The sequence below is a fragment of the Berkeleyomyces rouxiae genome (assembly GCF_048999995.1).
Source record: "Berkeleyomyces rouxiae strain 22BRR77 chromosome Unknown BrBRR77_ptg000002l, whole genome shotgun sequence".
NCBI classification, from domain to species: Eukaryota; Fungi; Ascomycota; class Sordariomycetes; order Microascales; family Ceratocystidaceae; genus Berkeleyomyces; species Berkeleyomyces rouxiae.
In genome coordinates this window covers 4,674,336-4,699,253 of record NW_027396492.1, presented here as the reverse complement: position 1 = coordinate 4,699,253, position 24,918 = coordinate 4,674,336, and the positions used below count along the sequence as shown (strand labels likewise).

The window sequence follows — 24,918 nt, the reverse complement described above, 5'->3', positions numbered from 1 at the left end:
CAACAAGACTCAATGCAAGAGCCTGAAAGCTGCAATGACATCAGCTTAGCCCTAGCAAGCTATTTTAGACAAAGCAGCAACTAGTGCAAGTAATAAGAAAGCTACATGTATGCCTGCCCAAGCCAACCCCCTACAAAATACGGAGAGCAAGAAGGTGGAAGCTGTAGTTCGGGCATGCCGTAACTAGACATTCTTCACTGCCAGCGCACCTTGACGGTGACTTAATGCTGCGTTGTATAGTTAGTCAAAACAAATCGACGTCACGGTAAATGCATGAATAAAGAAGAAGCAAAAGAAGACAGGCGGACCAAGTCAAGTCAACACGCAGGAAACCACGATTCTGCCACCAGCTCCAGCAGCCACAAGACAAAGACACTCAACGAAGGGGAAAGACATCTCCCTCGCAAAGTGGAGAGCTCTGCTGCATGATGCATACAAACGAGAGCTTCGTCCAATAGCAGCCCAGGCCAAAGGCAAGTTTGAGTGATAATAGCCATGGCCTCGATTCACCATACAGCTCTATTAGTACAAGTAGTACTCGACTGGCTCCGCCCAAATTGTCTAGACCTCTGCACTTGTCACGTCGCTGTCTCCGAGACGGCCAATAGAGACCGTGGCGATGGGGCTATTGTTTTAGCCACCTCTTTGTTTTTTCTTCCTTCAATCATCGGGCACCTGGCTCAGCTGACCTTCTCCAAAGAAAAGAGAAGCATCTCACATGCTTCGCCTGCGTACCGGAAATATCCAAGACCAACTGGTTGGATGCCAGTAACCCTAGGATATTCCATACATAACCCTATTGACTAACTAGCACACATCACAGGCCTCATGATTGATCACACAAAGTCACACGTCAGCGCACGATGAAGTGCTACAGAATCTATTTATAACCTTTATTTTCATTCAAGTACCATAATATACACACATAGGTTGAACCGGCAACCTTCTGCCGGAGCTAGCCAAGCGAAGCGAAGCAAAAAAAAGAGATCCAAAAACATGGCGGGTCTAAGCTAAAGCGGCGCAAAGACCGCGAAAAGAACAGGTGCTATAAAACTCTGTAACCAGTTACTTGTAGAACTTCATACTTTGCTGTGCTGGGTTGGCACGGTGAGAAAAGAAAAGTAAGCCCAAGGTTAGGGCCGCGTGGCATCGGAGAAAAGCAAAAAACTAAAAATCACCCCCCCCCCCCCCCCCAAGAGGAAAAAGATGAAGAGCCCTAGAGAAACATCAGATGTAGTGCAACGCAAACCTAATCTGCGTGCTTGTAACACAGTCTCACAACCAAACGATAGTGTTGTGTGCCCTAGCGTTCTGATGTGCGTGATGCATGCTTTACCTACCAGGCTTGTTTATCGTGTGCGATCCTGTATCGATGGATAGGGTCACTGGCTTCCCCAGACTGTTTGTGAAAGTCTACACAGAGTGGCCGACAGTACGGTATCTCTTGGGAGTGGGTGTATCCATATAGAGAGCCTGCCGCTTGTTTTTGCCTTTTGTGCTGTGGTTAAAGGCTGATGTAGATTGAGGCGACGGCGACACATTGTGTCCGCGATTATCATTACCAAATAATGTACGCGGGACTGGCCTTAGAGTTTCTAGCTGCGATGTGAGGTCCACAACCTCCGGCTCGCCATTCCGAGTGAACTTGGTGCTACTCTGGCCCCTTTTCGAGTTCTTGAACATCTCAACGACCGAGTTACGGATCTTGTAGCTGCGTTGCGTTTCGGGTGTTCGGCGCGACTGCGCAAAACTATCAAGATCGCCCATGTGCTTGACCAGTGCATTTGGATCCTCTGAAAGACGCTTCTGGAGCCGGGGAGGCATAGACTCAACGAGTGTCTGAGTCAGGTAGAACCACAGGTTATCCTCGCGGTCAATAACACGCTCAACTCCATTGCTATTGAAGTCTGCTAGAATGTCGCGGGCCCAGCTGCGAAAGGTCTCGCGGAGTAGAATGTTGCCATTATCAAGCGCGAATGGATTCGATGCTTCAAAGGGGAACTTGCGGTGGTCGGCCACCGCGATCCCAAGAGAATGCAGTTGCGCAATGTCAAAAACCTTCTCGAAGCAGTGCAGATGTATGCAGCCGGTCGTTGTAAAGGGATCCAGCTCTTCGCCTCGGAGACCCGAGAATTCGTCAAAGGCTACACGGAAAAAGCCTTCGTGGATCTCATAGCCTGGGGCTGGGCAGTCGGCCCAACGGCATTGTAGATGCTTTGATTTCTTCTTCTCGGCCGGTGTTGACTGAATCCACGCCTTGAGCTGTCGACGGGTAGAGCTCTTCTCGTTTACAAAACCCTGGACATAGCTGCGCAGCTCCTCGTCGGAAAACTTTAATGGAGGAAGCCACTGGCCTTGACCTGTGTACCTGAATAGAGTTGGCCGTTCAGGTGGTCCCCATGATTGGGGCGCCGTTGGAAGTTTGTGATATGGCTTGAGGGCTGAGGCTGGTGTTTGCGCACGCATCCACGGGGTCTGTAGGATTTTGGAGTTGTTGACCTCGGAAATCAATCCGGCAGCCTGGGAGCTTTGGGGAAGCCCGTTCGTTTGTATAGGCTGTAGCTTAGGGCGTTTGCCCCTGTGCTGTTCAAGGCCATAAATCTGAGAGGGCCGCATAGGATGATACATCATTGGATGTTGCATATATGCCATCGGGGCACTATTGCCCCATTGACTGCCTATACCAGGAACTGGATAGAAGTGATTCCGGCCATTCACCGCCATGACGAGTTGTGGATTCATGGGATGCGTCATTCCATATGGAATGCTAGTAGGTATACCGCTATAAGGTGGGGGGATCGTCATCGAAGATCCGTTACCCCTCAGTTTAGAGCGTTGGTGATGTTGGTTTGGTGTAACATTGTTCTGCCTCATAGCGTGAACTTGAGCGTGTTGAGCACTGCCGATATTGTTGGCCCCTCGTCCCTCATCACGAGCAATGGTTGACTCCGAAAATCGGACACTAGGCCGGAAAGTTGTGGAGGGCTCGGTCAAAAACGTATCGTCATTGAACATGAAAAGGCTGTCATCAATGTCAGGAACGGTATCTGGACCAGTGTTTGACTCCTGGGTCTGACGCAAGTCCTGGGGTTGATACGCCGAGTCTGGGACCTCGAGGGATGGAATGGAAGGTATAGTGGACAATTGGCCGTATGTGCGCTGCTCCTGTTCTGGCTGGGACTGGATAGAGGATGAGTTACCAGACAGGGTTACGTTAGGGAGTAATAAAGTAGGCTGTGTAGGAGTACTATCAAGTGGAATTGACGTTGTCTGCTTGAGAGGCTGTGGATCTGAGATTTGTGAAGGAGCTTGTGAAGTAACCTGTGATACCTTTGGTGGTGTAACATGAGATTGAGGCTCATCAAGACGGGGGAGAAGCAGGGTATTGCGTCCATCTTCACCTAGAGAGTTAGTGACAGAAATATAAGGGTCGGTGTTGTTAGGACAAGTATGTCTCTCTTCCAAAGATGACTGAGTGTTGATTGGACTCCTGAATAGTGAGCCATAGGAGGAGGTTGATTGTGGAGTTTCGAAGCTAATACCGGGAGAGTACATGTCGGTACTTGGAGCAGGCATGACTGCATGTGAACCGTGTGAAGTAGCATTCGGGGAAGATGTAGTCTCGAGATCAAAACTCATTTCGGCTACAATTTTGTCAAAGTGTTTTTGGCTGAAGAACAATCCCTCTTCCGCCTGCGACACCGATGGATGCTCGGCTGCAGGAGATCCCATGACTGAAGGGTTGAGGGGTGATATGAGCGGGTTTTAACAAGCAGGAAAATTGTAGATAGAATCATGAACGACCAACGTCGAGGACTGTCGATATTAGAAGGCACAAGGACATCAAGATAGGATGCCGAGTACCATAGGAACAGCAAAACACATTAGGAAAAACAAGCCGAAGAACACGGAAGTCATTTCATTTTTATGTTTCGGGAACACAAAGAATATTGCAAGAATTTACGGTCAAAGACGGCCGGCATGACGTCAATGGCCACGGGACTACGAGCTGGTCTATAAGGCAGTCTCTTTCAAGATAGAGGAGGCTCTACAAAGAGGACGCACTAAAACATTGGTATGAAGAATCATGAAAGAAGCAAAGACATGTTCCAAAATAGAGTCAAGTCACGAGTGTTCAAAGTGTGAGAGAGGATAATAATTATTGAATTAACTAAGTCTGTTGCCAAACTATGGTTAAGACAAGCATGTCCGTGGGTTCTAATAACTGGTTAGCCTATGCTCTTCACTGCGAATGCGTAAGAAAGTTCCAGAGTGGAGAGGAAGAATCAGAACAAAGTACATCATTATCAACAAAGAAGTTCAGAACAGGTCTGTGAATTAATGTGTTGTCTCATCATGATAGGGACGGCTAGAAGAACGAGAGGGTGAAGTATAGGGCGAGTTTGTTTACCTTTTAAAATATTGAGGCGTAGATGCCACTGTTCGCTCAACCAAGAGGACATTGACTTCGACGCCTCAGAACTACCCGGAGGCAGCTTTAGCTTCCCCACGTGGCAGCCAATGCCTTTTCAAATTCCTTTGTCTGCTTCGGAATGTAGCCCGTTCAGAGGCTCCGGGTTGGAGGAAACTCTGCAAGGCATTGAAGGTGATAGACAAGGAGTTAACGCTAAAAATAAAAGAAGAGCATGGGGGAGAAAGTGAAAGGAGGCTCCACGAGTCGGGTTTCCAGAAACTGGAAGTAATATAAAGAAGGATAAAAAATCTGAAACTGGAAAGCTGCAGTCAAAGTTTTTATGCTGGGATGGCAGAATGGTGGGGTCGGACATGCTGAATCGCAAAGGCGGTGTAAATTAATATGGGGCAGTTTTTGGGGGAAAAAAAAAAACAAAAAGAAAGCTCCCCAACTGGGAATCGAACCCAGGTCACCTGCGTGACAAGCAGGTATGATCACCACTACACTATTGAGGAATCACTTGTTCTTGATTTCTATTAGGGTTAGAAGTGAATAAATGGGGTCAGCAAAAGCGGGGATTTTTTGAGCAATATTTTTTGCATGATGAACACTCCGAATGGTGTAAAATAGATGAAAAAAAAAAACACTTCTACTATTCCAGAGAAGAGCAAACTTGAGACTCGAGACTCGACGAAAAGCAAAAAGGGGAAGCGAGATGTGACGAGAACAGACATAAATAATAATGCGGGTCCTTATTTGAAGACTGGCCCCTTGCAGAAGGTAAACATTGAAGACTGATCACGGACGAGGGAGCATCCCTGGGAGAAGGTTGGCGGCGATCTTTCGGAATCAAGGCGGCGGGTGGCATAAGACAAGAGCGCAATCATCCCGGGCCGAGCTGAACAAGTCAGGAGCTTATTTTGGCTTCTACAGGAAGTTTTTGTAAACGCAATAAGCGCTCACGCTTTTTTGAAAGTCCCTCGTTCCGGAGTCTTTCTTCTGCTGTCATGGTGACGGCATGTTCTATCCAGACCAGACACGTAGTTACGTCACGGGACCTGTCTTCTAAATTCTAAATTTAGCTCGCCCACAGATCGCTCAGCCTTTTTTTCCGCCTTTCAAGCCGCCGCCCTAGCAACCTCACCTACGCAAACCAACCCCCACTGCGCATTATACGGGCCAGCCCAACACCCACACGAACACGGGCTTGGGAATTCCAGCACTACCGCTTTAATATGCACAACCTGGGCCTCCACTGCCTGTGACAGCCTGAAGCCAACACCACCGACCGGATCTCGCCCCAAACCGCCTGTATCTCGACTTTAGTTGTCCCTTGCCACACCCTCACAGCCCAGCTGCCCCTCCACCAACTGCATGTTTCCGTTGCCGCCGAATTATCCGCCTTCTTCTATCACCACTTGCCGCCATGTCCGACTATCCACCCGAGCTGCTACAGCAGCTGGCCGAGCTCGACCGCGAATTGGAGGTACGCTTCACCACTTCTGCATAGAGAGGAGATGAAGAACTAACCACCTGATCTTTTGAAATACAGGAAGGCGACATCACACAGAAGGGGTATGGCTAGCCACAGTGTTTCTACTCTTATCAGTACAATCCGCCAAGAACCTGCAAAACTGACCCTTGCTCTCGTCATCTAGCTACCAAAAGCGCAAGCTGCAGCTCCTAACGCACTTTCAATATGCCGACTCCAGTGCCCCCAACTCGCCCCCATTCATTGTCGAGCCCCCTCAGAATCGGCCGGGCAGGCTCAAAATCCACTCGCCTGACAACTCGTCGCATCCTGCCAGCTCCAGCCGTCGCCTCTCAATCACTCCGCAGCTTGACTCCACCGTTGGCGTGGATGACGGTAGCTGCCCCCCATCAGTCTCCCATGGTCAGCGTCCCGACTCCTCTTACAGTATGCGGAGAGCCTCCTATGTCCCTTCAGAATCTGCCTTCCAGGCCCTTTCCTCTCTGCGACCTGGTGTGCCCATGACCGTCGACCATAGCGCCTCCAAAAGACCGGATTCTCTATTCCTGAGCGCGGGCCTTGGCCAGGGTTCTTCAGTGATAGACCCATCACGAACTCAGACCATGGTTTCAGCCGACTATGCCTTCAATCCAGACCAACAAATGGCTTATGGCGACCAAATGGGACAGGGGAGTATATCCCAAAACCAGAGAATCCATCACCAACCACAACAGTCCTATGATAGCCACGCTGGAACCATGGACTCACAGAGCTTCTTCCCCGACTTTGCTGGCCAGCAATCACACGACCAAGGCGACGACTACGGGGGCCCTCAACGATACTCCGCCAATGAGACCTTCTCCCCAACCGCGGCCATAGCACCTCCTATGCTCAGTGCTAGAGATTTGCCACCACCAGAAGCTTTGGACTATCAGATGCCCCTCGAACCACGAGACGTACCATTTGCTATCTATGACCCGCACGACCTTAATGAGCCCATGTCAAAGTTCGACAATATTGCTGCCGTTCTAAGGTATCGCGGGCGTACCAATTCCAAGCTGCCCGCATACTGGGTGTTGGATAGCAAAGGAAAGGAAATTGGCACTATTGCTTGGGATAAGCTAGCCTCTAGAGCCGAAAAGGTAGCCCAGGTTATCAGAGACAAGAGCACACTGTACAAGGGCGACAGAGTAGCACTCATCTATCGCGATACTGAAGTTATAGACTTTGCTATTGCACTATTGGGCTGCTCCATTGCCGGAGTCGTGGCTGTCCCCATCAACGATTTGGAGGACTACCAGCGCCTAAACATGATTCTTACATCCACCCAGGCCCATTTGGCTCTAACCACAGACACCAACCTCAAGATGTTTCAGCGAGACATCAACATGCAAAAGCTGTCGTGGCCTAAGGGTGTTGAGTGGTGGAAAACCAATGATTTTGGCAGTTTTCACCCCAAGAAGAAAGACGATCTCCCGCCTCTTCTAGTTCCAGATCTTGCCTATATCGAATTCTCCCGCGGCCCTACAGGCGACCACCGTGGTGTTGTTCTTAGCCATCGCACAATCATGCATCAAATGGCTTGTCTCAGCGCTATCACGACAACTGTTCCGAGTAACAAACCAAGAGACACGTTCAGCGGCAGCAATCTACGAGACCGCAATGGAAAGCTCATGGCTTCAAATCCTGGTAGCGAGATTCTGTTGTCGTATTTGGATCCGCGCCATGGCATTGGTATGATCTTAGGTGTTCTGTATGGTGTCTATGGTGGCCACACCACTGTGTGGATGGAGAGCAAGGCTATTGATGTGCCTGGACTTTATGCACACATCATCACTAAGTACAAAGCAACTTTGATGGTAGCCGACTACTCGGGGCTCAACAAGGCCGTCAGCAACTATCAAACCGACCCCATGTCTACACGAAACTACAAAAAGGGCATGGAACCCAATTTCCAGAGCGTCAAGCTTTGCTTAATTGATACCTTGACTGTCAACTGCGAGTTCCATGAAGTTTTAGCCGACCGTTGGCTACGACCTCTCCGCAACCCTCGAGCTCGTGAGGTTGTGGCACCTATGCTTTGTCTTCCTGAGCATGGAGGCATGGTTATTAGTGTGCGTGATTGGGTTGGTGGAGAAGAACGCATGGGCGTTCCTCTTAAGTTATTCAATGATGACGAGGACTCGGAAGATAGCGAAAGTGAAAAGGAAAAGGAAGAGGAAAAGAAGCCTGCGACAAGCGGCTTTGGCAGTCTTCTGGGGGGCGGCAACACGACGAAGACCGAGTCTCGGGCTAAGAATGAACTGGGCGAAGTGCTTCTAGATCGTGAGGCTCTCAAGAGCAACGAAGTCGTTGTCGTAGCCATTGGCGACGAGGCTCGCAAAGAGGGAGCTAATGACGCGACAACAGTACGTGTTGGTGCTTTTGGCTATCCAATCCCCGATGCTACCCTGGCAGTAGTCAACCCTGAGACTGGGCTTCTTGCTTCTTCACACGCTATTGGCGAGATCTGGGTAGACTCGCCGTCTCTATCCGGTGGCTTCTGGGCTCTACCCAAACACACAGAGCAAATATTCCATGCTCGGCCGTACAAGTTCGACCCTGGCAACCCAACCCCAACATCTATCGAGCCGGAGTTCCTTCGGACTGGTCTCCTGGGCACAGTCATTGAGGGCAAGGTATTTGTACTAGGTTTGTATGAGGACCGCATCCGCCAAAAAGTAGAGTGGATGGAACATGGCACAGAAGTAGCTGAACACCGCTACTTCTTTGTGCAGCACTTGGTTGTCAGCATTCTCAAGAACATGACTCAGCTAGTATACGACTGTTCAGCTTTCGATGTCTATGTAAACGAAGAGCATCTCCCTATTTTGGTCGTGGAGTCTAATGCTGCATCAACAGCCCCAGCCCAACAAGGTGGTGCCCCTCGACAGCTTGACCCTCCTCTTTTGGACAGCCTGGCTGAAAAATGCATGGACGTCCTCATGCAGGACCATCATCTACGGTTGTACTGCGTGATGATCAGTCCCCCCAATAGCTTGCCTCGAGTTATCCGTAATGGACGCCGGGAGATCGGCAACATGCTATGTCGTCGAGATTTTGACCTTGGTAATCTTCCCTGTGCTCACGTGCGCTTTGGAGTTGAGCATGCTGTGCTGAACCTGCCGATCGGTGTCGACCCTATTGGTGGTATCTGGTCTCCTCTGGCGTCAAGCTCTAGATCAGATATCCTCATGCCAGCCGACAAACAGTACTCGGGCATTGACCGACGCGAAGTCGTCATGGATGACCGCACGTCAACGCCATTGAACAACTTCATGTCAATTACAGATCTTATTCAATGGCGTGTAGCCCGGCAGCCTGAAGAACTGGCCTACTGCACCATAGACAGCAAAGGAAGAGAGGGGAAGGGTGTCACTTGGAAGAAATTCGACTTGAAGGTGGCCGCCGTCGCAATCTATCTCCGTAATAAGGTAAAGGTCAAGGCGGGCGACCACATCATTTTGATGTACACCCACTCCGAAGAGTTTGTCTTTGCAGTTCATGCCTGTATTACTCTAGGCCTAGTTATCATCCCCATGGCTCCCTTGGACCAGAACCGTCTGCGCGAGGATGTCCCTGCTTTGCTGCACCTTGTTTCAGACTACAAGGTCAAGGCTGTGTTAGTTAACCAGGACGTCGACCATTTGCTAAAGATGAAGCTTGTAGCCAGTCACATCAAACAGTCTGCTGGTATTGCCAAGGTTAGTCTGCCAAATGTGTACAACACTACTAAGCCGCCTCGTCAAAACAATGGCTCTCGAGAGCTTGGTCTCACTATGAGCCCTGCGTGGGTGCAACCTAAGTGGCCTGTAGTTATTTGGACCTATTGGACCCCTGACCAACGGCGTATTGCTGTGCAGCTCGGCCACGATACGATTCTCGGCATGTGCAAGGTGCAAAAGGAGACATGCCAGATGACCAGCTCTCGACCCGTTCTTGGATGTGTGCGGAGCACTACTGGCCTTGGTTTCCTACACTCCGTCGTCATGGGTATATATATCGGCACCCCGACCTATCTTCTGTCGCCAGTCGAGTTTGCGCAACAGCCTTTGTCACTCTTTGTTAGCTTGTCTCGCTACAAGATTAAGGATACGTACGCTACGCCGCAGATGCTCGACCATGCCATGGCTTCAATGACAGCCAAGGGATTCACATTGCATGAGATGAAGAACATGATGATTGGAGCAGATGGTAGACCACGTGTCGATGTTTTCCAAAAGGTGCGCCTGCACTTTGCGGCGACCGGTTTGGATCGCACTGCCATCAATACGGTGTACTCGCACGTACTGAATCCTATGATTGCCTCGCGCTCTTACATGTGTATTGAGCCTATTGAGCTGTGGCTTGACACCCGCGCTCTCCGCCGTGGTCTTGTCATTCCGTTGGATCCTGGCACAGACAGTAAAACAGCCTTGTTGGTGCAAGATTCAGGCATGGTGCCTGTTTCAACACAGATTGCCATTGTCAATCCTGAGAGTTGCACGCTATGTCACGACGGCGAGTACGGCGAGATTTGGGTGGATAGTGAAGCCTGTGTCAAGTCATTCTACGGCTCCAAGTCTGGCTTTGATGTAGACCGCTTCAACGGGCGTACCGTCGATGGCGATCCCAACATTGCCTATGTTCGCACAGGAGATTTGGGCTTCCTCCACAGTGTTAGCCGGCCTATTGGCCCTGGTGGTGCGCTGGTGGAAATGCAGGTCTTGTTCGTTCTGGGAAGCATTGGTGAAACCTTTGAAATCAACGGCCTCAGCCATTTCCCCATGGATATTGAGACTTCAATTGAGCGTTCGCATCGCCGCATTGTACCCGGAGGATGGTAAGTTCAAGCAACCTGCGACAGGTAGTAGTCCTTTTGAAATGCTAACATGTATATATAGTGCGGTTTTCCAAGCTGGTGGCCTTGTCGTCGTTTTGGCCGAGGTTCCACGCAGCCCCTACCTAGCTTCCATCGTGCCTGTCATTGTCAATGCTGTGCTCAATGAGCACCAAATAATTGTTGACATTGTAGCTTTTGTCGAGAAGGGAGCCTTTCCCCGTTCCCGTCTAGGTGAAAAGCAGCGTGGCAAGATTTTGGCTGGCTGGATCAAGCGCACTATGCCTACACTGGCACAATTTGCCATCCGCAGCACTGATCCCAGCATCCTGGATGGCGGGCCGCTTGGACCTGGCGGGGATGCAATCGGTAGATCCTCCATGAGCAGTTTCCAGAGTAGCCATGAACCGTCGCTTGCGAACAGACGCATGTCCACCGTTAGCTCGTCTGCAAGATTGGATACTATGAGAAACTCCCAAGTACCGCCCATGCCAATGGTACCACAAGCCATGGCACAACAACAACAGTACTCCGGCCAGGCGCAACAGGCAGAGTACTACCCGCAGCAACAGCCGCAGCAATCGCCTGTGTCTCCAGTGCCCGCCCAAAACATGGCTCCAGACGTCGCCTCTGCCCACAACGCCCCGTCACAGGCGGGTAGCAGTCTTCCCGCGTTTGATTTTGGCTTAAAAAACAGCTCAGAGATACCTGGTCCTGGTCCTTCGGTCGCAGCGGACTCTACCAAGACTTCAATGACGGGCCAATCTATGTCGGCTACCCTGAGTGGCCCCCTCCCGAGTATTGACGGTCGTGATCCATTGTGGCTCAACAACGGAGCACCTATCGAGCTGAATGAAGATGATTGGACTAGAGATGCAATCATGAAGATGAATCTCGCGGCAGATATCAAAGAGTAGAAAGAATGCTACAGCTACCATGTAGTTATAGAAATTATATGTGATGTTGGGCGATTTTGACTGATTAATGTTACTGAAATATATACTTTGAAATGCATTTTGGCTTGCTACTATAGTATCCTCCTGTTAACTTCCTTGTGGGTTTTGAAGTGACAAATCAGAATCAGGAATTTGGTGATTCAAACCCACACTTGATATTTGTCAACGCATGATCGATCACCTTGTGAAAGATAACCCCGTTAGTCCCACTTTTTTTCTCGGGACACTACTAGCCAATGACAACCTCGGTAATTATGGTTTACGGACATGATGCTGAAAGGGCATATTCACAGAATACTAAAACAGCTGGACAAAAAGACATGGGAAATACATGAAGGACACAAGTCTAAACGCCGTCTAAGATAATACCAGAGTGAAGAGACAAAAGAAAAAGAAAACACCCGAATTTGAACCTACATGAGGGCCGATCTGCTGCCAGCAGCCTGTCCGATTAGAATTTACAAGCCCCCAAGAAACAACTTGTGGTTGGTATAATATACGCACACTCACCTGTCGCCAGAGAGAGTTGTCGTAGACTCAATCGTCCCATTCCTCATCCAGCTGGTCGATAAGACGGTTCTCGTCTTCACGACTACGAGAGGGCGAGTGGGCCAGGCGGCGGTATCGAGCCGAGCCGTACGAGTTGGACGCGGGTAGAAAGCGGGCGCAAGAAGCCATGAAGATGGTGGCAAAGTCCTGTAGGCGGGAAAAGAAGAGCAAAGGGTTGGTTTAATCCTGTCAGAACAGTTCCTTATACTTGCAGAAGACAAAATCTCTTTTTTGTGAGGGGCAGTGACAGGGGAGTTGAAGGGACACCGCCAAGACATTATCACAGTCATGTCCCAAGAGTCTATACACGGGTGGAAGACGAGAGCAAAACGAACATATTGTGTGTACATGTGGGAAATATTATGGTACATAACAGGACTGAAGCAAATATGCCACGAAAGGGGAAGCGCAAAAAGAAACAATGGGCACAAAATGGGCAAAAGGCAGAGCGTGGGGGCTACCACCGGCGCCGGCGGCTGCCACAGGACAGACATACGCAAATTACACTCCACACGCCAGCCCACAGGGCGTAGTTAGGCAGTTGGCGCCAGCCACGCGCATGTGCGACAGTGCGGTTGTAGAAGACGCCACCAAGGACGTAGACCAAGAAGGCGATGGCAGCAATCAGGGCAAACACGCTTCCGGGGCCGACAGAGCCGGAGCCGGGGCGCTGGGGCTCGGCGGAGAGACAGGCATGCGAGGACCGCGCCTCGAAGAAGTAGGCGCACTGGTCGGGATCGGCGCCGACAAACGTCATGACGAGTGAGGTGACCAGCGGGTCGCTGGCGCAGAGGAACGAGATGGTGGCGGACTTGCGCCGGGTCGTGGCGGTCGTTTCGGATGAGGACGAGGATGGAGAATCGCAGGGAGATCCATCGGTGTATTGTAGTACGAGTTTACGGCCGCGGCCCTGTAAGTTCATGGATTCCTGGCTGAGAGATGGGAAGAGGGATATGTCAGTTTCAAGGTCAAGTGTGATAGGGCCATGGCCTGCGAGCAGGACCGAAGGAATGGAAGTCAAAGACAAAGACAAAGAAAAAAATCGCAGTCTCACCCCAAGGAATACACCTTATCCTCGTGCGTATAATACGCACTAACGTTCTGCCATTGAGCCTGATCAACGCCAACCACGTCTTTCACTGGAGCCACAACCGACGAGCATACGTTGAGCGTGAAGTTGTAGCCGTAGTCCCAGCCGCGGGCCTCGTAGTCTGTGGTGCGCACGCCCTTGACCTTGGGCGCATCCTTGGCAGCTGGTACGGCAATGTCTGGTCGCAGATCAAAGAAGCCGCCCAATGTCGAGACTGACGTCGCTGTGCAGGCTGCGGGGGGCGCCGACGAGGACGAAGCGGGGGTCGCTAATGACGATGTCGAGGTGGTGCTGGCGGTGTTTGTGGCGGCGCCGGAGCACAGCGGGCTGGCGGAGAGCAGCGCAAGAAGCAGAGAGCCGAGCGACAGGCGCGCCATGGCTGCGGTAGAATGTACGGGAGGCGGAAGAGTGCGAGGTTATTTCAGTCGAGTTGCAGCGGCAGATTTGGCGGCAGGCATGGAAGACTTCAAGATAACAGCCTCACAGCGGGAAGAAAGAAACAAGAACAGAATGAGGCAAGCAGAAACTTCCACTCGCGGTTTTAAAGGAGACAAAAAGCAACGGCTAAAAAAGGTACGCCGGAAAAGAGACAACAAAGCAGCTGGTCGGCTTGTGATGCACGCAATCCACAATGTGTAATGTAATATAAACTGGTAAACTTAGCTGTGTGCTTTAAATAGAGCGCACCGATTGGTATCAGCGCATGGCAGGGCGCGGCGGCTAAACCCCGGCCACTCCGCGCAAACCCTAGCCGGTTGTGCCTCTAGACCCTAGCAGCGCTGGAGACCTGAAGTGGGGCTAGCGTTGCCTTGTAAGCTTCCTTCCTGTCATCACGAACACGAATACTAGGCAAGCATTTCGACGACACGCGCACCGCACCCCTTGGCGCTGGGTTCTGCCTTGACTTCCTTCACTCGCCGGAAGCATATGACCATCTGTCGTTCTTCTGCTGACACGCATTTTTCGCGATCCAACTTCTGCTCCAATACTCTACACTGCGCTACTGCTTCAGCCATGCCTGCGAAAACACCTGCGTCGGCGCTGCCGGCCCGGCACTACGAATTTGGCGGCCCGTAAGCCTTCTCCTCGCCCCAAACTCATCGCAATGTCTCTGGAAAGCGCCCGTAAGCTAACCCCGTGTCGCGACCTAGAATTGGTGTCTTTGGAATCTCTTTCGGCCTCCCTATTCTGTTATACATCTTCTGGTTCCTCTGCAATGACATCTCGGGATGTCCTGCACCGTCGGTGCTGAGTCCCAAATCGCTCGACATCGAGCGCCTCAAGATCGAGGTGGGCTGGCCTGAGAACGGCCTGCTTGGATTCTTCGATCTGAATGTGTTCGGCGTGACTATTGCCTACTACATTGTCAACCTGTTCCTATATGCCATTCTTCCTGCAGAAATTGCTATTGGCACTGAGCTTGTCACCGGCGGCCGTCTCAAGTACCGCTGCAATGGTGAGTTGTGAATACGCCTGGCTACACTCTTTCATAGTACCGCTCTAACGCATTTTTCTCTTGTATTAGCTTTCACTAGCAACATGGCTATCCTCGCCGCCTGTCTCTCCGGAACGATCGCCGAAGGCGCTGACTTCATCGTGTGGCGCTACATCGACGACAACTATCTACAAATAATGACTTCGCATCTGATCATTGCCTATGGTCTTGCAACCTACTCATATGTCGGTAGCTTCAGTGTTAAGCCTGGCAACAAGGAGATGCGCGAACTTGCTATTGGTGGCCAGACTGGCAACATCCTGTATGACTGGTTCATCGGCCGTGAACTGAACCCTCGTGTGAACCTCCCCTTCTTCGGCGAGGTTGATATCAAGGAATGGTGCGAGTTGCGCCCTGGGTTGCTCATGTGGGCTCTCTGCAACTTTACTTGGGTTGCTAAACAGTACCGTAACTTTGGCTACGTTTCGGACAGCATGGTGTTCCTCACCTGCATCCAGACCCTGTACGTTATCGATGCCTGGTACTATGAGCCGGCCATTCTTACCATGATTGACATTACTTTGGATGGCTTTGGAAACATGCTGTCCTTTGGAGATTTGGTATGGGTACCTTTCCTATACTCGACTCAAACACGCTACCTTGCGACGTATCCTGTTACCCTGGGCCCCTACGGCCTGGCTGCTACCTTTGCTGTTCTGCTCACTGGCTTCTCAATCTTCCGCTTGTCCAACACGGAAAAGAATGAATTTCGCCGCAACCCTGATTCCCCCCGCGTCGCTCACCTCAAGTACATCACCACTAAGACCGGCAGCAGGTTGCTGGTTACCGGTTGGTGGGGTATGGCACGCCATATCAACTACCTTGGTGACTGGATTCAGAGCTGGCCGTACTCCCTGCCCACCGGCATTGCCGGCTACACGATCATGGCTGCTGGAAGTGGTGTTGAGGGTGCGCTGATCATGCTGGATGGCCGTGAGGTTGTGCAGGATGCTGCACGTGGCTGGGGCGCCATTTTCACCTACTTTTATGTCTTCTATTTTGCGACACTACTCCTTCACCGCGAGGGCCGTGATGACGACAAGTGCTTCAAGAAGTACGGTGATGATTGGCTTGAGTACAAGAAGCAGGTTCCTTACAAGGTTATCCCCTATGTTTACTAAGAAGGTTGGGGTCTCAGACTTGAATGTTTTGCCCATCTCCGTTCAATAGAGGGTCGGGACGCATGTGCTGACGTTGACTCGGCCTTGGCCTAAATTCATCCTGTTGTCTCTTCTATCCGGGACACTTCTGGAAAGGCGGGAATAAGATGGGCATGATAAAATGGGGGCGTGTCGGTGTCTTTCCGGACATTCAGTCTAGAACTCTGATGGGACTACAGCTCTATTGAAGAATAATAACAATAATATAAACGCGACTCACAGACTTATACAAGCTCAAGTAATGACACACGTGGTGCTTATTCATAATCCTACGTAGCTAGCTTAGACCGAGCTAGTGAGCCTAATGACACGACACCTCTAGATATAGGAACTCCGCTATAGAATCGGATGCCGGTTGGCTAACAGACTCATAAACTCCGGTATCCCAACCTCTGAATCCCGACTAGTACCCAAACCTCCCATCATAAATACCTGTAGACACGCCCTGGGGCCATGCGCGACTAGCACTACGTACTTGTATACTTGCATGTGCCCAACTAAGCAGACGGCTCCTCTCTCAGCCTACAGCGTAGCATTGATCTAAAATCCTGGCTTATTGCCGGCAAAATCCATCACCATGGATATTATCAGCCCGCTACTACTTTGTTTCACGAGACAACAAGACGGCGGATCCAAGAAAGCCTCCAAAAAATGACTCGGCGGGACCAGGATCGTGGCAACGGAGAAAAAGGCGGGGGAGACAACCGGTAAATAAAAGAAAGGCGAGCTGGAGGTTCAAGAAAAGAATAGGCTGATAGAGTCTATACAAACGGGCCGATGGAAGGTATGCGCCAAGAGAGGTTCATGTGGTAGTCCCAAAGTTTCAAAGACGATAATTATTGCCTGAAATGATTAACTTCATGAGATGAAGTCAAAAACACAATTATGTTACTACATGTTTGTTAGGGTATAGCCCGATCTAGCTTATTGAATGCTGTCGTAAGCTGTGTTTTTGTTCGTATCCAACTTTGACGATACTCCCAAAGAAGTAGAAACTAGACTGTCTGCTAAGTAGATTATAAGATCATCTGATTATAGGATTGTGTACATGGAAGCACTTGGATTTTCAGGAGATGTGATGTTGCCATAAGTGCTTGATTTTGCTATGTTGTCAACAAAATAGAAAAAAAAAGAAAAAAAAGTCTCAAAGTACCCTTTATAAGTGCTGATGAGAAGCGTTCCAACAAGAACAAGTGATCCACTATCACGGGCTGATGGTCTAGTGGTATGATATTTGCTTTGCAGTATTCACTACAAATTTGTAAATGGTCGGGGGTTCGATCCCCTCTCAGTCCAAGATAACCAAGTGTGCATCACATCTCCGGATCGATAGATCCGAGGACCAACTTCTTCTTTTTTCACTTTTATTATTTTGAATATTTTTTTTTACTTCCGGCCAGAATTCTTCTTGCCCGGCTTTGTTTCTTTGCTGCTTCCTTTTTTTTTTTGATCACATCACGAGGCCACTCAACAACATTTTCCTCGATTTTCAGAGGGCACCTTCGACATTTTGACCAAGCTAACAGCTACCATTATTGCAAACTACTTTACTTTATTTTCGCCCCCGACAGGTCCTGTCATCCCTAAGATGATCGCGTCCGTCCAAGCGCCCGCGCCCGCCGCGCCCGCGTCCGCGCCTCCGTCATTGACGTACGCGCAGGCCACCTCGCCCGCCAGCGACCCCTCCCCCGTGCCCACCACTGTCCCCTCCTCCGCGTCGTTCTCGCCGAACCTCGCCGGCCAGGCCCCTCAGGGGCTCCCCTCTTCCGTCGCGCGCGTCGCGACAGGCGCAAAACGCGTCAGGAGCGAAGACGCGCCCCTCCCCCAAGAGGCTCACTACGCTCCCATCTCGCTCCCGGTCGGTCGCTTCCAGGCCCTGGCCGACAAGATCCGCACCAAGCAGGATGCGGAAGCGGCCGCGAGAGATCGCTTGGCCAGCATTTTCTTGACAATGGCCGACAACTGCCTGGCCTCCATGGCCCCCCACGCGGAGGCCTTCGCGTCTACCCGCCAGATCGTTAACGACCTGGCCTCAATCCTGGAGAACGGCCTGGTGGCCGTGATGACAGGTTCACCCCTCGCGCCCCCCACGGGCGCTGCCACAAACACCTCTCTCCCCCCGGCCGCACAGCCCGTGCCACCCGCCCCTAACACGGCCCCGGCCCCGGCCCCGGCTCCATCAAAGGCCCAGCCTGCACACCACCCCTCTGCTGCTGCTCCTGCAGCGCCCACCGAGTCCTCGGACAAGGAATCCTGGAGCACAGTCGCCCGCAAGGGCAAAAAAGCATCCAAGGCCACCCAACCCGCCGCCCCCTCGACCGGAGCCCCAAAGGCCAAACAGGGCAACCCCAGCTCAGCCCCCAAGACCGCCCCCACCGACAACCGCCTTTTCGTGGTTGTGCCAACCGACTCCCCCCTCCGGAAGCTTTCGCCGGCCTACATCGTAACGAAGGCCAACGCGGGCATCCCCCGCGGCGAGGGCGCAGGCACCGCCACCGCCACCAAGACGGGCTTTGCCCTGACAGCCGTCCGTGACGTCGGCAAATTCCTCAGCCACGCTGAGCGCATCCGCGCCAACCTGACTGCGGAGAAGGTTCACAAGAGGGATGCTTGGTCCAAGTACATCGTACACGGACTGCCCACCTCGATCACGGTCGAGGACCCCAAGACCCCCGGCGCCGTGATGCTCCACCGGGTCACCCTAGACGATGTCCGTCAGGATATCGAACAGGCCTTTGGTGTCGTCTCCGCCAGCGCCACGCTGTCAAAGTACGTTGGCAAGGCAGGCGTGCCCACCTTCCGCGCCCACATCGCCTTCCACGAAGGCCTGGTGTCCCCGTCCGCGGTTCCCCGCCGCGTAGCGACACTTGGAGAGCTGCACATGGTCTCCGCAGACAACACCCTGGAGCGCTTCCCGTTCTGCACACGCTGCCGGGTCCGCCACTTTGACCGCAAATGCCCGGCCGATACCGAGACGCAGTCGTCCACCCCGGCTGCCGCCGCCCAGGGAGACAAGGCCCCGTCCCCAGCGTCCTCCCAGGCGCCTTCCACGGCCGTCACCTCGGCCCCCCCGGCCCGGCCGTCGTCACAGACGAAGAGCCCTTCAAGCTCCCAGGCTTCCCCCTCCCCTGCCTCCTCGGCACCCAGCCAGCCATCGACCGCCCCATCACAGGCCGCCCAGCTGCAACCCTCCCCCCTGCCCACCTCCAGCGAGTCCCCTGAAACACGGGATTCAATGCAGGTAGACGACAATGACGAGGAACTTCTGTAAATGTTAGGACACCCTAACGACACAGTATTGCAAATGATTTCTGCGAATGTGCAAAGGTCCTGGACCTGTGCACAGTCGTTGCTACACAAGGCGCATGAAGACCAGGTGGATGTGGTCTGCCTCCAAGAGGCCCCGTCTAGCGCAGACCCGGGGAACAGAACGTTCCCTAGGCACCCCTCCTATCAGGTAATAGTCCCGGAGGGTAACTGGCGCTCGAATCCCCGAGTCGCCACATACATTTCGACAAAAAGACACGGGCTTCGCTTCCAAAAGGCCTACATGAGGGAAGAACACCAGGATGTCATCATTGTGGAGGTCCTAATCGGGGGGCACACGTACAGCATCGTAAACCTTTACAATGCCGGGACAGGTTCGGCTAGGACAGGGGAGGCGCTTCGTCTTCTGACCAGCATGCAGCCAGGGCCGCGGTCTGTGGTAGTGGGCGACTTCAACCTCCACCACAGTGCCTGGGACCCCCGATGCGCCACGGACGACAACGACGCCGAGCTCCTACTGGCCTGGATGGAAGAGCGTGCCCTTCTGCTGGGCAACGCGGATGGGGAGCCAACCCACGAGTCAGGGAGTGTCATAGACCTTACCATAATGTCGTCGCCTCTTTTTGTCACCGGGGCGAGCGTGGAGCTACGGGACGATCTGACATGCGGAAGTGACCACTTCCCGCTCTTGGTGTCCATCCCGCTGCCAGGGCACACAGTGGTCCCGAGCCCCGCGGGGCGCTTCCTCATGGATAAGCTTGACAAAAAGAAGTTCGACGCGGCATGCAAGGCCGGCGCGGCTCGCCTGGACGACCTTGTGAGAGAGTACCGGAGGTCAGACGGCCAGATCCCGGAGAAAAAGCACATTGACGACTTCGCGAGACTTCTACAGGATGTGATCCTGGACGCCCTGGTCGCATCAACGCCCAAGTCTCTGGGCAAGGCCAAGAGCTTCCCATGGTGGAACAAGGAGTGCAGCGTCGCGCGTGCGGAGCAAAGCGCAGCGCGGAACAGGGTGGAAAAGGCAACGACACAGGCCGCAGCACAAGAGGCCAGGACCGAACGCCGCGAAGCCAAGAAGCGCCTCAGGCGCGCACTCAGGAGCGCGGCTCGGGCTTTCTACGCCGACTTGCTGGCGAAGGTCACTGATACCCGAGACCTCTTCCGTATCGTGAAATGGAGGACGAAAGCTCCGCACCGCCACTCCCCAGCACTATCGCCGGCGGACGGAGCGGAGGCCACGGTACAAGACACCACGGAAAAGATCGCTCTCCTTCGCAGCGTGCACATGCCTTCCGCCCGGCCAGGGGACATCGAATCCCCCGCCCTGCAGGTGGAACCGAGGACCTGGGGCTCCAGGACGGAAGCCCCGCCGACACGCGCCCGAATCACCAGAGACGAGGTGGAAGCTGCTCTTTGGAGGCCGCGCAACACTGCCCCCGGCCCGGACGGCCTCTCGAACAACGTCCTGAAACTGGCCTGGCCCTCCCTCAAGCGGCAGGTCACCCATTTGTTCAACGCAAGCTTCTTCTGGGGCCACCACCCTGCCTCCTTCAAAGAGGCTAAGGTGATCGCCCTGCCAAAGCCCAACAAGAAGGATCGCTCGTCGCCACGGGCCTACCGGCTCATCTCGCTGCTCCCGACCCTGGCCAAGTGCCTGGAAAGGATAGTCGCCCGCCGTCTCTCGTGCTGGGCGCTGGAGGCAGGTCACATCCAAGACAACTACGCCGGTGCGGTTCCGGGGCGCAGCGCCGAGGACATGTGCCTACGCCTGGCGCACTCTCTCGAGCGCACAGCCGACCTCAGGGGTGAGTCTTCGGTCCTCACCTTTGATATCAAGGGGGCCTTCGACGCCGTGCATCCGAACCGCATGGTCAAACGACTGGCGGACCTGGGGTGCCCGGCTGGAACATGTCGATGGGTGTCCTCGTTCCTGGCGGGCAGGCGGGCTTCCCTAACCTTAGACGGCGTCTCCGACGCTCTCCAGCCAACAGGTGGCAGCCTCCCACAGGGCTCGCCCATCTCCCCAATCTTGTTCATGCTGTTCATGTCGCCGCTGTTCAAGATGCCACTCCCCTGCACTCTCCGTGGGTACGCTGACGATGGTTGCCTAGTCAACTCAGACTCGTCCCTCGAAGGCAACTGCTCGGTTCTCTCCCGCTCTCTGGAGCTCGTTGACAGCTGGTGCACGGACAACGGCATGGCGCTCGACCTGACGAAGTCCGAACTTCTGCACGTGACGCGCAAGCGTCATGGACAAAACCCAAGCCTGCGACTCCCCGACGGCTCTACGCTGGAGGCGGTCAGCCCTCGCGAGACCCTGCGCTGGCTCGGCGTGCGCTGGTCACGTAACCTCTCCTTCGTGCCACACATCCGAGACGTGGCACAGAGGACGGCACCGGCCATTCGCGGCATCCAGATTCTGTCCGGGTGCTGGAAAGGCGCCCCGATCAAGGGTGCCCTCACGGCGGTCCGCGCATGCGTGGTTGCCAAGCTGTCTTACGCTGCGGCCACATGGTGGCGCCCAACCCCGCCCGACGCCCCGCTGAGCCGCGGGTTACTGGGGGCCTCAAGCCTCCTCGACCGCACCGTCCGCAGAGGCCTCCGCGCCGCCCTGCCGCTATATTGCACCACACCCTGTGCAATATACAACCTCGCATCGGGCTTCCCTCCCATGCGCTATGCGCTGGACAACCTCCTTGGGTCGGCTGCTCTCAGAGTCGCGCTGGCCCCGCCAAACCACCCCCTCGGCTCCATAAGGCCAATGTGGGGCATACTGGGCGAGCTCAGGAGTATGCTCCCATACGAGCTGTCCACGAGCTTCCCGCCGCCATGCAAGGGCAAGCTACCTTCGACCCGGGCCCCGATCCGGGGTGACAAAGAGGCTGCCGCTGCAGCACACCTCGCTCTGGTCCGCTCCTCCCCCCCCTCAGACCTGTGGCTATACACAGACGGCTCGAAGCTGAGTCCGAACAGGGTTGGCGCCGGCTGGGTAATTATCCAGGGGGGACAGGTCCTGCTCTCGGGAAACCGCCCGGTCCCTTTCCGCGCCGAGGTGCACGACGCCGAAGTGCTGGCCATTGCCGAGGCCATAACCGCCGTCGACCTGCGGGACAAACCGCGGTGCCGCAAAGTCTGGATCTGTTCAGACAACATGGCAGCGGTGAGTAGACTCACGTCCCGGGACGTCAAGCCCGGAACCTCCGAGGAACACCTTCGGAGAGCCCAAACAATTTGCGCGGACTGGTTACGTCCCGACGCCAACCATCCGCGGCCAAGACCGTGGCCAGATGGAGCCATTAAGGTGGAAGCGATCTGGGTTCCAGGCCACTCCGATGTCGTGGGCAACGAGCTCGCCGACAGACAAGCCAGGTGGGGTGCAGACATAATCACCACAAGGACTGGCATGTCACTCTCCTGGGCACGCAGTGAATTCCGCGCCCGGGTCACTACCGCATTTCGCGCCTGGTGGGAGGCAGAGGGTCGCAACTCCAGACCTCACCTGCGCCGCCCGGTGCAGGCCCCGAAGAAGGCTTGGACAAGTCTCCTTGACGAGACCGATCGCAACCTCGCCCGCGCGGTGCTGACAGCTTTGTCAGGACACGGCGACTTTGCGGCCTATCACCGCCGTTTCGAGCACGAGGACGCCGTGCCCTCCTGTCCCCTCTGCGGAGCCGACACGAGCCCGGAGCACATCTGGGTTTGCCACCACAACCCACAGCGGGTGTCCAGCAGCTTCTTTCAGAAGTTGATCGGTACCAAGCGCGGAGCCTGCTGGCTGGCCGCCAAAGCAGCCAAAGCCCCCACGGCCCTGTTGGCTCACCGCCGCATGAGGCCGGACACGCGGGCGCAAGACGCGGCCCCTCCCGCACTCCCTCTGCCACCTGGAGACGGCGTACCCTCGGGGTCTCCCCCTTAGCGCGTTTGCGCTGCCATCACCTCCTTTTTCCTACTTGTTTCTCTCTTTATTTGTACTTCCCTTTGTTGTTTCCTTTGTTTTTGTTTTTATGTTTGGTCTGCATCAGCGGCGAGGCCAGGACTCTGGGCCAGGTTTGGGGCCACACAAGCAAAGGACAGCCTCTGGGCTGGGCGGGTGGACACACTTTAGTCATTACACTTTGTGCGGGGGGTTTCTGTATGCATGGTTTGGATTTTAGGTTTCTGTTTCTGTATGTAATTTCTGGTACTACTTGTAGTCCCCTGTCGTATGCCGAGAATACCTCGCGAGTAGACAGGTAAATAAAGAATCAATCAATCAATCCTTTTTTTGATTTTTTGGAGTTTTTTTTGATGATTTGTTCTTGAATTTCGTCGACAACGAGCTTGCCGACGCTGGTAACTTGTGGCTTTTTTCGGGTTTCCGTTTACCAATTGTTCCCGATCTCCGAAGTCTTATACAACTTAGTCTGTGCTTGAGCCTAGAGCAAAATAACTCATAGACTGCCTGTCCTGTATGTCATATGCCTAGATTCCCTCAAGAGCAGACAGGTTAATAAAGACAATCAAATCAACTCACAGACCACGGGTGAGTTTTCTGGTTCCCCGCGGGCTGTTGCATCGTCGGAAGTTGGCCTTGGTGGGCTCCGGTTGCCTCTATCCGAGCACAAGCCCATACGTGTATATACTCGTACTAGACTGTATCTGTGTCTTTGGCTGTTCCTTTTCACGGCGCTTCCTCTTTTGTCTTTGAACCCATTTGGCTGTCTTACGCTTGCCTGTCGTTGCTTGGGCTGTGCTCTTGTATCTACGCACTTGTATCCATGAGCAATGTTACGCCTGGGTATTCAAATCTTAATATACTTTTCTCTTCTTAACATCAGCTTCATCATCTCGTTTCCCAAGTGTGAAAACATTGTTTCGGCTTGTCGATGTTCACATTTTTCTTATCCCTGCTCTGTGCCTTCTGCTTAATATATCACGGGCAGATGTGCTGTAAAGAACACACCGTTTTGAAGTACAGTAGGGAGAACAGATAAAGCGAGAAACAGCCGCCTCATGAGGATTCAGTGTTTAATAGAGATGTGGGACACAGGGGACACAGGGAAGCCTCTCCCATTGACTACATCGCTCTACCCTTTGTTTCGGTAGCACATCCCGACTTGCAAGGGAATGCATGTTTTGGCTATTTCCCTTCAAGGCCCCGTGCTCTGGGGAGGTCTCAGCCTATACTGCAACCCATCCATTCCATTGCGGGCATTTGGGGCTCCTACTAATTTACACGGGAGTCTAGCGGACGTGGCGATGGGTTTCGAACCCGGTCCGACACGGGGAAATCCCGCCTCCCCTTGTCTACTTATCCAGCATCTGTCACAACGGCGAATCTCTCGGTCCTTCTTGCGCTTAAATTGAAGCCTCATGGGATGCAATGCAAATACATGAGTTGGATATGTCCAGCGGTGTGATTTGGAGTGTAGAAAAGACATCATCAACACATGGTCACGTAGAGTCAGAAGGACTGGAACATGAGGTAACATAGGTGTATTCATAGTCACGAGTGACGCTCCTAGAGAGCCAATTGGGCCCCATTTAGTTTTTAGTTGTGCTTAGCTTGTTATGTAATGATGGCTACTGTGAAGGGAATTTGAGTATGAAAGAACAGAGACACTGCTTGTGTTGCGTTGGTTACAAGTAATATTAGGCGGGAAACAATACAACATC

At 53.2% G+C, this 24,918-nt stretch overlaps 6 protein-coding genes across 6 annotated transcripts; 4 read left to right on the top strand and 2 right to left on the bottom strand.

Moving 5' to 3' along the window:
• Positions 1–1,413: 1,413 nt before the first annotated feature.
• On the bottom strand, positions 1,414–3,732 carry BROUX77_002886 (uncharacterized protein; the record flags this gene model as incomplete). The annotated part of the gene is made up of 1 exon (XM_073747475.1): positions 1,414–3,732. The coding sequence occupies one exon, from the start codon at positions 3,730–3,732 to the stop codon at positions 1,414–1,416; it is 2,319 nt and encodes a 772-aa protein (XP_073607968.1).
• A 2,108-nt stretch (positions 3,733–5,840) lies between these two features.
• BROUX77_002885 (uncharacterized protein) lies at positions 5,841–11,660 on the top strand (the record flags this gene model as incomplete). The annotated part of the gene is made up of 4 exons (XM_073747474.1): positions 5,841–5,900; positions 5,967–5,989; positions 6,073–10,746; positions 10,808–11,660. The coding sequence occupies 4 exons, from the start codon at positions 5,841–5,843 to the stop codon at positions 11,658–11,660; spliced, it is 5,610 nt and encodes a 1,869-aa protein (XP_073607967.1).
• Positions 11,661–12,236: 576 nt separating this feature from the next.
• Positions 12,237–13,715, bottom strand: BROUX77_002884 (uncharacterized protein; the record flags this gene model as incomplete). The annotated part of the gene is made up of 3 exons (XM_073747473.1): positions 12,237–12,395; positions 12,745–13,180; positions 13,303–13,715. 3 exons carry the CDS (start codon positions 13,713–13,715, stop codon positions 12,237–12,239), a joined length of 1,008 nt encoding a protein of 335 aa, XP_073607966.1.
• Positions 13,716–14,352: 637 nt separating this feature from the next.
• On the top strand, positions 14,353–15,954 carry BROUX77_002883 (uncharacterized protein; the record flags this gene model as incomplete). The annotated part of the gene is made up of 3 exons (XM_073747472.1): positions 14,353–14,411; positions 14,490–14,794; positions 14,864–15,954. The coding sequence occupies 3 exons, from the start codon at positions 14,353–14,355 to the stop codon at positions 15,952–15,954; spliced, it is 1,455 nt and encodes a 484-aa protein (XP_073607965.1).
• Positions 15,955–17,581: 1,627 nt separating this feature from the next.
• BROUX77_002882 (uncharacterized protein) lies at positions 17,582–19,264 on the top strand (the record flags this gene model as incomplete). Its single annotated transcript, XM_073747471.1, has 1 exon — positions 17,582–19,264. The coding sequence occupies one exon, from the start codon at positions 17,582–17,584 to the stop codon at positions 19,262–19,264; it is 1,683 nt and encodes a 560-aa protein (XP_073607964.1).
• Positions 19,265–19,675: 411 nt separating this feature from the next.
• BROUX77_002881 (uncharacterized protein) lies at positions 19,676–23,179 on the top strand (the record flags this gene model as incomplete). Its single annotated transcript, XM_073747470.1, has 1 exon — positions 19,676–23,179. One exon carries the CDS (start codon positions 19,676–19,678, stop codon positions 23,177–23,179), a length of 3,504 nt encoding a protein of 1,167 aa, XP_073607963.1.
• Positions 23,180–24,918: the final 1,739 nt, after the last annotated feature.